This window comes from Oncorhynchus keta, unplaced genomic scaffold, assembly GCF_023373465.1.
Source record: "Oncorhynchus keta strain PuntledgeMale-10-30-2019 unplaced genomic scaffold, Oket_V2 Un_contig_24174_pilon_pilon, whole genome shotgun sequence".
NCBI classification, from domain to species: Eukaryota; Metazoa; Chordata; class Actinopteri; order Salmoniformes; family Salmonidae; genus Oncorhynchus; species Oncorhynchus keta.
In genome coordinates this window covers 1-12065 of record NW_026283762.1, presented here as the reverse complement: position 1 = coordinate 12065, position 12065 = coordinate 1, and the positions used below count along the sequence as shown (strand labels likewise).

The 12065-nt window shown below is 44.4% G+C and overlaps 1 protein-coding gene across 1 annotated transcript; it reads right to left on the bottom strand.

The window, feature by feature from the left end:
• Positions 1-9287: 9287 nt before the first annotated feature.
• LOC127921963 (tensin-3-like) lies at positions 9288-9739 on the bottom strand (the record flags this gene model as incomplete). Its single annotated transcript, XM_052505581.1, has 2 exons — positions 9288-9549; positions 9668-9739. Coding segments are annotated over 2 exons (247 nt in total), but the record flags the coding sequence as incomplete, so codon positions are not given.
• Positions 9740-12065: the final 2326 nt, after the last annotated feature.

The following is a 12065-nucleotide window of genomic DNA, read 5'->3' as shown; positions in this document are numbered from 1 at the left end:
AGGTGGCTACTTTGAAGAATCTCAAATATAAAATATATTTGGATATAGGTGAGGGAATGTGTATATGCAATTTAAATACTGTAGTATTTACTAAAGTTTTTTTTAAAGTGTTTTTGCAGACTGGTGTTTTGGGAGATAATACTGTAGTATTTACTATTGTATTCTACAGGATAATACAACATTATATAGTAAGTACTACACATGGTAAAGGGATACTACAGTGTGTAGTATAGTATTATAAAGTATACTGCAATTTAATACAGCATGTGCTGTAGTATTCTATAGTAAACTGTAGTATTTTTTTCATGTGGGTCATCAGTTCTGTTCAGGGTCAGAGTAGTTTCAGAATAGTGGTGGTAGTTGAAGAATTCTGAAAAATTATTTTCAAGAAATCATTTTTCTATGACAGTTTTTCCTAGACATTATTATAATACATGTCATTATTTTTGTACAAGAGACTACAGTATCTAATGAATGTATGTTGAATGCATTTAACCCAATATATTAGTGTTCCGGAGTTCTAAATTGAGCAGCTGCTGAAAAATGAGCTCCTGTATATATTGAGATTTAAATGGTTTTTTAGAGTGAAGTACATCGAAAAATCAAGAGAAAACTGCAAGACTCAATAGAAGACAAAACAAGGAACAAACCAAAAAAGACAGGCTTTTGAAAAATTAACTATTTTTCATAAAATTGTACAGTTAACTTAGCTAGCTGAATTGCTAGCAGAATTGTTTACTTGTTGCTAAGCAGTTGCTAGGGACTCTCCTGGAAGAAGCTAGCTAGCTTACAAAGAATAACAACAAAAATATCTAGTTAACAGAAGAAAGGAAGACAAAATAAGGACAAAAGAAGGACAGAAGAAAAAGGAAAAGAAAGAGGACAACAAAGTGAAACAGTCAGCACTTCTATTGCAACTTCGTATTTTGTCGTCCTAACATAGTCTACACTGCTATCTGCCCAGCAGCTAGCCAGCTAGCAAACGTCCACCGTCTACCGAATAGCAGCACTGTAGAAACTATTACACTCAACTGAACGACTTGATTAGTGTAGTGTTAGCTAGCTACATAGTTGTCTTTGCTGTCTTCGTATCCAAGATAATTGTGTAGTTTAGAGCATGTAGTCTTAGAGTGATTATCTTAATTTACCGAGGTTAGCTAGCCAGCTATTTGTCGTCCTTAACGTAGGAGACACTGCTAGCTAGCCAACAGCTAGCCAACGTCTACTGAATAGAACTTCCGCACTCAACAACCCGGTCGCATTCCGCTTCGCTCCACAGGTAGTATCACATTTTCATTTCATTTCATTACAGCACAACGGTTTGATTTGTTTGATCGTAGCTAGCTACATAGCTACATTTACATTTACATTTAAGTCATTTAGCAGACGCTCTTATCCAGAGCGACTTACAAGCTACATAGCCGTCTGTGTATCAAAGATAATTGTGTAGTCTAGAGCGATTTTCTAGGTTAGCTAGCCAGCTATTGTCGTTCTTTTAACGCAACGTAACGTAATCAACACTGCTAGCTAGCCAGCTAGCCCCCGAATAGCAGCACTGTAGAAACTATTACACTCAACGGAACGACTTGATTAGTGTAGTGTCAACAACGCAGCCACTGCCAGCTAGTCTACAAAGTCAACAACGCAGCCACTGCCAGCTAGCCTACTTCAGCAGTACTGTATCATTTTAATCATTTTAGTCAATAAGATTCTTGCTACGTAAGCTTAACTTTCTGAACATTCGAGACGTGTAGTCCACTTGTCATTCCAATCTCCTTGCATTAGCGTAGCCTCTTCTGTAGCCTGTCAACTATGTGTCTGTCTATCCCTGTTATCTCCTCTCTGCACAGACCATACAAACGCTCCACACCGCGTGGCCGCGGCCACCCTAATCTGGTGGTCCCAGCGCGCACGACCCACGTGGAGTTCCAGGTCTCCGGTAGCCTCTGGAACTGCCGATCTGCGGCCAACAAGGCAGAGTTCATCTCAGCCTATGCCTCCCTCCAGTCCCTCGACTTCTTGGCACTGACGGAAACATGGATCACCACAGATAACACTGCTGCTCCTACTGCTCTCTCGTCCGCCCACGTGTTCTCGCACACCCGAGAGCTTCTGGTCAGCGGGGTGGTGGCACCGGGATCCTCATCTCTCCCAAGTGGTCATTCTCTCTTTCTCCCCTTACCCATCTGTCTATCGCCTCCTTTGAATTTCATGCTGTCACAGTTACCAGCCCTTTCAAGCTTAACATCCTTATCATTTATCGCCCTCCAGGTCCCCTCGGAGAGTTCATCAATGAGCTTGATGTCTTGATAAGCTCCTTTCCTGAGGACGGCTCACCTCTCACAGTTCTGGGCGACTTTAACCTCCCCATGTCTACCTTTGACTCATTCCTCTCTGCCTCCTTCTTTCCACTCCTTTCCTCTTTTGACCTCACCCTCTCACCTTCCCCCCCTACTCACAAGGCAGGCAATACGCTCGACCTCATCTTTACTAGATGCTGTTCTTCCACTAACCTCATTGCAACTCCCCTCCAAGTCTCCGACCACTACCTTGTATCCTTTTCCCTCTCGCTCTCATCCAACACTTCCCACACTGCCCCTACTCGGATGGTATCGCGCCGTCCCAACCTTCGCTCTCTCTCCCCCGCTACTCTCTCCTCTTCCATCCTATCATCTCTTCCCTCTGCTCAAACCTTCTCCAACCTATCTCCTGATTCTGCCTCCTCAACCCTCCTCTCCTCCCCCTTCTGCATCCTTTGACTCTCTATGTCCCCTATCTTCCAGGCCAGCTCGGTCCTCCCCTCCCCGCTCCGTGGCTCGACGACTCATTGCGAGCTCACAGAACAGGGCTCCGGGCAGCCGAGCGGAAATGGAGGAAAACTCGCCTCCTGCGGACCTGGCATCCTTTCGCTCCCTCCTCTCTACATTTTCCTCCTCTGTCTCTGCTGCTAAAGCCACTTTCTACCACTCTAAATTCCAAGCATCTGCCTCTAACCCTAGGAAGCTCTTTGCCACCTTCTCCTCCCTCCTGAATCCTCCTCCCCCCCCCCTCCTCCCCTCTCTGCAGATGACTTCGTCAACCATTTTGAAAAGAAGGTCGACGACATCCGATCCTCGTTTGCTAAGTCAAACGACACCGCTGGTTCTGCTCACACTGCTATACCCGGTGCTCTGACCTCTTTCTCCCCTCTCTCTCCAGATGAAATCTCACGTCTTGTGACGGCCGGCCGCCCAACAACCTGCCCGCTCGACCCTATCCCCTCCTCTCTTCTCCAGACTATTTCCAGAGACCTTCTCCCTTACCTCACCTCGCTCATCAACTCATCCCTGACCGCTGGCTACGTCCCTTCCGTCTTCAAGAGAGCGAGAGTTGCACCCCTTCTGAAAAAACCTACACTCGATCCCTCCGATGTCAACAACTACAGACCAGTATCCCTTCTTTCTTTTCTCTCCAAAACTCTTGAACGTGCCGTCCTTGGCCAGCTCTCCCGCTATCTCTCTCAGAATGACCTTCTTGATCCAAATCAGTCAGGTTTCAAGACTAGTCATTCAACTGAGACTGCTCTTCTCTGTATCACGGAGGCGCTCCGCACTGCTAAAGCTAACTCTCTCTCCTCTGCTCTCATCCTTCTAGACCTATCGGCTGCATTCGATACTGTGAACCATCAGATCCTCCTCTCCACCCTCTCCGAGTTGGGCATCTCCCGGCGCGGCCCACGCTTGGATTGCGTCCTACCTGACAGGTCGCTCCTACCAGGTGGCGTGGCGAGAATCTGTCTCCTCACCACGCGCTCTCACCACTGGTGTCCCCCAGGGCTCTGTTCTAGGCCCTCTCCCTATTCTCGCTATACACCAAGTCACTTGGCTCTGTCATAACCTCACATGGTCTCTCCTATCATTGCTATGCAGACGACACACAATTAATCTTCTCCTTTCCTCCTTCTGATGACCAGGTGGTGAATCGCATCTCTGCATGTCTGGCAGACATATCAGTGTGGATGACGGATCACCACCTCAAGCTGAACCTCGGCAAGACGGAGCTGCTCTTCCTCCCGGGAAGGACTGCCCGTTCCATGATCTCGCCATCACGGTTGACAACTCCATTGTGTCCTCCTCCCAGAGCGCTAAGAACCTTGGCGTGATCCTGGACAACACCCTGTCGTTCTCAACTAACATCAAGGCGGTGGCCCGTTCCTGTAGGTTCATGCTCTACAACATCCAGAGTACGACCCTGCCTCACACAGGAAGCGGCGCAGGTCCTAATCCAGGCACTTGTCATCTCCCGTCTTGATTACTGCAACTCGCTGTTGGCTGGGCTCCCTGCCTGTGCCATTAAACCCCTACAACTCATCCAGAACGCCGCAGCCCGTCTGGTGTTCAACCTTCCCAAGTTCTCTCACGTCACCCCGCTCCTCCGCTCTCTCCACTGGCTTCCAGTTGAAGCTCGCATCCGCTACAAGACCATGGTGCTTGCTTACGGAGCTGTGAGGGGAACGGCACCTCAGTACCTCCAGGCTCTGATCAGGCCCTACACCCAAACAAGGGCACTGTGTTCATCCACCTCTGGCCTGCTCGCCTCCCTACCACTGAGGAAGTACAGTTCCCGCTCAGCCCAGTCAAAACTGTTCGCTTCTCTGGCTCCCCAATGGTGGGACACACTCCCTCACAACGCCAGGACAGCGGAGTCAATCACCACCTTCCGGAGACACCTGAAACCCCACCTCTTTAAGGAATACCTAGGATAGGATAAAGTAATCCTTCTCACCCCCTTAAAAGATTTAGATGCACTATTGTAAAGTGGCTGTTCCACTGGATGTCATAAGGTGAATGCACCAATTTGTAAGTCGCTCTGGATAAGAGCGTCTGCTAAATGACTTAAATGTAAATGTAAATGTAATATTATGGACAACATTCTCAGTAGAGTCGCTCTCTCTTTCTCTCTCTCTCTCTCCAGTTTGTTCTGAGAATTTACTGTCATTATGCTGCATGTTGTTCTGTACAACAGACTATTGGATCAAATGAATGGTGACGCATTGAGCCCTGTGATGGAAAGGTATGGACAACATGCTCAATACAATGTCTCTCTCTCTCTCTATGTTTGTCTGTTAAATTAAACTTGTCTGATACTTTCAATTTCATAATCTCTTCTCGTAAAATGTATTACTTCTCTGTACTTTCCCCAAATTCCTTTTCTCTGTGGGCCAGGGGGCATTGGGACAGGTACACCGGGGCCCATACTTCCATTCTTCCCTCCCTGAGAATTCTTCACTTTCACCATCTGTCCAAGGACAATAGGGGGGAGGGGGTTCCTTCTCCTCCTCTCCTCACACTGCAATTTGTGCCTCAGTCTCATCACCGGACCAGCTGAAGATACATGACATGTTCCTCGATTGTCTTTAGGGTCCATCAACCAATAGACTGCTTTGTGACATCATCAACATTTGCACAATTTGCTGTCATAGTCATGCCAATCCAGGACCGACACAGAGCACCAGACGATCCAGGACCAGCACAGTGCACCTGGCGACCCAGGACCAGCACAGTGCACCAGGCGACCCAGGACCGGCACAGTGCACCAGGCGACCCAGGACCGACACAGAGCACCAGACGATCCAGGACCGACACAGAGCACCAGACGATCCAGGACCGACACAGAGCACCAGGCGATCCAGGACCGACACAGAGCACCAGAGATCCAGGACCGACACAGAGCACCAGACGATCCAGGACCGACACAGAGCACAGACGACCCAGGACCGGCACAGAGCACCAGACGATCTAGGACCGGCACAGTGCACCCAGATGACCCAGGACCGGCACAGTGCACCAGACGATCAGGACCGGCACAGTGCACCAGATGACCCAGGACCGGCACAGTGCACCAGACGACCCAGGACCGACACAGTGCACCAGACGACCCAGGACCGGCACAGTGCACCAGATGACCCAGGACCGGCACAGTGCACCAGACGACCCAGGACCGACACAGAGCACCAGACGATCCAGGACCGGCACAGTACAGCAGACGACCCAGGACTGACACAGTGCCCAGACGACCCAGGACTGACACAGAGCACCAGACGACCCAGGACTGACACAGTGCACTAGACGACCCAGGACTGACACAGTGCACCAGACGACCCAGGACTGACACAGTGCACAAGACGATCCAGGATCGATCCAGTGCACAGATCATCTTCTAATCAATCATTCTTTTAATATTGGTTTTATGCTGCTGTCATCTACTCTCCTAATCTGTCACCTGTTTCATGTGAAGGTTAGCCGACTTGTTAGCCGACTTGTACTTCACCTTCCAATGCTGGGGTAGAAAATGTGTCCAGACATTACGGTACACATCACCTAGAGCAAGCACAACAACAACCATAGAGCTAGGTCACAAAGGATCTTACAGACATGGGTGTGTGTGTTACTAGCACCCTCTTCTGGTTTCCTGGCTGAAAAATAGACGTACATCGTGCATACTGTGTAACTCAACAAATCTCCATCATATTGTCTCTCGAAAAAAAAAAAATATATATATAATAATAATCCGAATTGTAAGTGGACCAATGACATAATTTTTCCCTTTTGTTTATTCACATTCAACATTGAAAATACCATTTCTCATATACAAATGAACTTTTTATGTCACTTGCTGCAAATCAATATGAAACATAAAAAATATAATTATTTTTTTCAAACGTGAGATAGTAAAGGTATGATGAGGTACAGACTGTAAATCATATTAGTACATCATGAGCAAAAATGAAAGAAAAAAATACAACTAAAATGTACACAAACAGTGAATGTATTGTATATAAACAAAGTGTATTGGAATTAGGTGGTCCCTGCCCTGATTATTTGACATGAAGAAATGTGACCGTGAAAAAGTTCATCTACACAGAAAGTGGTTAAAAAGCTGCACTTCATGGAGCTCGCTCGATGCATTGGGTGGGCGGTGTTGACACTTTTGCACTTTTCCATCGAGTTCAATCGAGCCCCAATGATCGCCTATTGTTCCAACACAATATTTATTTCATAATTCCAAATGAAATATACAATACAAATGTCCTCTACTGAGTATAAAAACATTAAGGACTCCTGCTCCTTCCATGGACATAGACAGACCAGGTGAATCCAGGTGAAAGCTGATGTCACTTGTTAAATCTACTTCAATCAGTGTAGATGGAGGCGAGGAGACAGGTTAAAGAAGGATTTCTATGCCTTGAGACAATTGAGACCTGGATTGTGTATCTGTGCCATTCAGCGGTTGAATGGGCAAGACTACATTTTTAAGTGCCTTTGAACGGGCTATGGAAGTAGGTGCCAGGCGCACCGGTTTGTGTCAAGAACTGCAACGCTGCTGGGTTATTCACGCTCAACAGTTTGCTGTGTGTATCAAGAATGGTCCACTACTCAAAGGACATCCAGCCATCTTGACACAACTGTGGGAAGCAGTTGTGAGCAGGAGTCAACATGGGCAGCATCCCTGTAGAACGCTTTCGACACCTTGTAGAGTCCATGCCCTGACGAAATGAGGCTGTTCTGAGGGCTAAAGGGTGGGTGCAACTCAATATTAATATTAATCAATACTAATGTTTGGTACACTCAGTGTACTGTATATATTTTAACACTGAGACATTTCAATATATAGTTAATGCCAATAATATACCACCAAATAGTCCATTTAAACACTTATTTGAGACTAGCCAAAGGAAAAACATACAGAAATGTATCAATTTTAAAACAATCTTCCAGACAAAGCAGTATTGAACGAAGTAGTACATGAGTTCAAAGTACATGTAATTGACAAATGATATAAAGGAATCATAGAATATATTAGGGTTTACATATATAATATTTTCTGTGGTCTGATTCATTCAACGCTCCCCTTCCAGATCTTTACATTTTTGTGTGTTATTGCTTTGATGGTGGTTTTAATTCGCATGCATATCCAGAGTTGAGCAATATCAAATTCAAGATAAATGATTGGGATGGTGAAACATTAGTTTAGGGAAATATTTATATTTTTTTGTTCTAACAAAGTCAATAGGTATTACTTTTCAAATAGTACATGATGCATTTACAAAAATAAAGTTTTTGATAACATAAGGAGAAGTTATGATTTACAGTATTTATTTTAGTACTGTTTTTAATAGCTTGAATAATGCTTTATATAGTTGATTTATTTTTGGTTAAATATTAAACATGACAAAACCCTTACATGCCAGGCTTCTATGCTTCCCTATAGTATAGTATAGTATCACACCATACAGAGCATGTTGAGAATAGGAATATGTAACTAACTTTAGTATAGTATCACACCATACAGAGCATGTTGAGAATAGGAATATGTAACTAACTTTAGTATAGTATCACATCATACAGAGCATGTTGAGAATAGGAATATGTAACTAACTTTAGTATAGTATCACATCATACAGAGCATGTTGAGAATAGGAATATGTAACTAACTTTAGTATAGTATCACATCATACAGAGCATGTTGAGAATAGGAATATGTAACTAACTTTAGTATAGTATCACATCATACAGAGCATGTTGAGAATAGGAATATGTAACTAACTTGTAAAGATGTGGGATACATAAAACTGTAAGCCCTTTCGAGACAGAAATGCAAACATCTGTATTAGTTCTACAATGATACATAAAAATGAAATACACATCTTATAATGTAGCTGTTGTATATTCTCTTTTTCCTTCCAGACAAACCCCTAATAATCATCATAAGGAAAGAGTCTGTTTGAAAATGATGGCAAAGGAGTTCTGAGTTTTCATTCGACTCAATGAAAGATCTCAATGTCCCTGCTGTCCTGCTGATGGTCCACAGTTCCCTCTGTGTTGTAAGCAGGAGATGACTTGGATAGGTTGTAAATCTGTAACTCTTTTCATGCTTGTTGCCACTTGTATAAAGGAGAAGGAGAGTCGCACACTCTAGGAGCACAGATGCAAAAATATTTATGTTCAACGTTTGACAGACAAGCTGTCTTCATAAGGGCAGCACTCCATCACTTGTCTGTCGAAACGTTGGACATAAATATTTTGCATCTGAGCTCCTAGAGTGTGCGGCTCTCCTTTACTTTTTTAAGTGTTCCACTCCGCTAGCCAGCACCTCACCTAAATAGGTGTGCGGTTCTTTCGCCTCAAGATTATTGTTATCAATTGTATCCCATTCTTAGGTAGTGTAACCATTGAAATAGTATCTCGCAAAACCCATTCTAGTTCCGTGGATGGAACTCTGTTCCACTACTGCCTTCCTGTCAAGTCCTGGCTCATAACCTTCAGGTTGAGGGTTGTACGGTTTTAAGTTTTAGAAACAGCCCCACTAGCCAATTAGCTAGCAGCGTTGCAGTGCTACTTGGTCTTCTGGAAGCCAATCATCACCTTGGAGACGAAGTTGACGATGGCGCTGGCGGGCTGCTCGGGAGTCGTGCTCGTGAACAGGTGGCACACGTTGTCCTGCCCACTGCCCGTCTTCCTCGCCACAAAGCCAAAGATCTTTGCTGAAGTGCAGCCATCTTGTTTCCACCTAAGAATGGAAAAGAACACAGAAGGAACATACAAGGCATCATACAGACAGCGTAAGCTGATGACATCATTGCCACAGTACTTTTATATCGAATGATGTTAATTCTGGCATATTTGACTCACTTCGATCTTGAGGGTCCAATGCACAGAAGATGACAGTGGTCAGTGCATAATGCCTCCTGAAGAACAACCTGGGAAGAGGAGAAGAGAACCTGGGTAAAAGAGAAATACATGGTACAACTGTGTATATATGCAGTATGAGTCAAAAGTTTGGACACGCCTACTCATTCAAGGATTTTATTTTATTTTCTACATTGTAGAATTATAGTGAAGGCATCAACGCGATGAAATAACACACATGGAATCATGTAGTGACCAAAAAAAGTGTTCAATCAAAATATGTTTATATTTGAGATTCTTCAAAGTAGCCATCCTTTGCCTTGATGACAGCTTTGCACACTCTTGGCATTCTCTCAACCAGCTTCATGAGGTAGTCAGCTGGAATGCAATTTCAATTTACAGGTGTGCATTGTTAAAAGGTATTTTGTGGAATTTCTTTCCTTCTTAATGTGTTTGATCCAATCAGTTATGTTGTGACAAGGTAGGGGTGGTATACAGAACATAGCCCTATTTGGTAAAAGACCAAGTCCATATTATGGCAAGTTCATTACAGTTACCAGCCTCAGATATTGCAGCCCAAATATATGCTTCACAGAGTTCAAGTAACAGACACATCTCAACATCAACTGTTCAGAGGAGACTGTGTGAATCAGGCCTTCATGGTCCAATTGCTGCAAAGAAACCACTACTAAAGGACACCAATAAGAATAAGAGACTTTCTTGGGCCAAGAAACGCGAGCAATAGACATTAGACCGGTGGAAATCTGTCTTTACGTCTAATGAGTCAAATGTGAGATTTTGGTTCTAACCGCCGTGTCTTTGTGAGACGCAGAGTAGGTGAACGGATGATCTCCTCCTGTGTGGTTCCCACCGTGAAGCATGGAGGAGGAGGTGTGATGGTGTGGGGTGTTTTGCTGGTGACACTGTCAGTGATTTATTTAGCATTCAAGGCACTCTTAACCAGCATGGCTACCACAGTATTCTGCAGGAATACTCCATCCTATCTGGTTTGTGCTTCGTGGACTATCATTTGTTTTCAACAGGACAAGGACCCAACACCCCTCCAGGCTGTGTAAGGGCTATTTGACCAAGAAGAGAGTGATGGAGTGCTGCATCAGATGACCTGGCCTCCACAATCACCCGACCTCAACCCAATTGAGATGGTTTGGGATGAGTTGGACCCGCGGGAGTGAAAGGAAAAGCAGCCAACAAGTGCTTAGTAAAAGTGGGAACTCCTTCAAGACTGTTGGAAAAGCATTCCAGGTGAAACTGGTTGAAGAATGCTAAGAGTGTGTAAAGCTGTAATTGTTTTTATTATGGATCCCCATTACTGGGGTCCAGCAAATATGTCAGTTTATACTATTTTAAAAACATTACAATACATTCACAGACTGTGTGCCCTCAGGTGCCTACTACACATATATATATATAATACAAAATCCATGTGTACATGTATATAATGCGTATGTGTATGCATATGTCTGAGCCTATGTTTGTGTTGCTTCACATTCCCCTCTGTTCATAAGGTGTTTTGTTAAAATCTGTTTTTAAATCTAATTTTACTGATGCATGAGTTACTTGTAGACATGGCTGTATTTAGTATTGTGCTCCTTCCATAGTCTGTTCTGGACTTGGGGACTGGGAAAAGACCTCTTGTGGCATGTGTTATGGGGTATGCATAGTGTCCGAGCTGTGCGCCAGTAGTTCAAACAGACAGCTCGGATCATTCAACATGTCAATACCTCTCGTAAATACAAGTAGTGATGAAGTCTCTTCCCCACTTTGAGCCAGGAGAGAGATTGACATTCATATCATTAATATTAGTGTAGCAGTTTAGCTTCCGTCCTCTCTCGCTGAACCAGGGACCCTCTGTATACATCAACAACTGATACACCCACAAAGCATCATTACCCATCGAGCCACAAAAGCCACAGCAGAGCAAGGGGAACAACTACTTCAAGGTCTCAGAGCGAGTGACGTCACCGATTGAAACGCTATTAGCGCACACCACCACTAACTAGCTAGCCATTTCACATTGGTTACATTAGCTCTCTGTATACAGCCGTGCTGCCCAGTTCTGCCCACTTGCAATTTTCCTATGTTCTTTTTTGTGGCACCTGACCACACGACTGAACAGTAGTCCAGGTGCAACAAAACTAGGGCCTGTAGGACCTGCCTTGTCGACAGTGCTGTCTATAAGGTAGAGTAGCGCCTTATCATGGGTATACTTCTCCCCATCGTAGCTACTGTTGTATCAATATGTTTTGACCTTGAGAAATTACGATCTAGGTTTACTCCAAGCAGTTTAATCACCTCAACTTGCTCAATTTCCACATTATTTATTACATAATTTAGTTGAGGTTTAGGGTTTAGTGAATGATTTGTCATCAAGGCAAA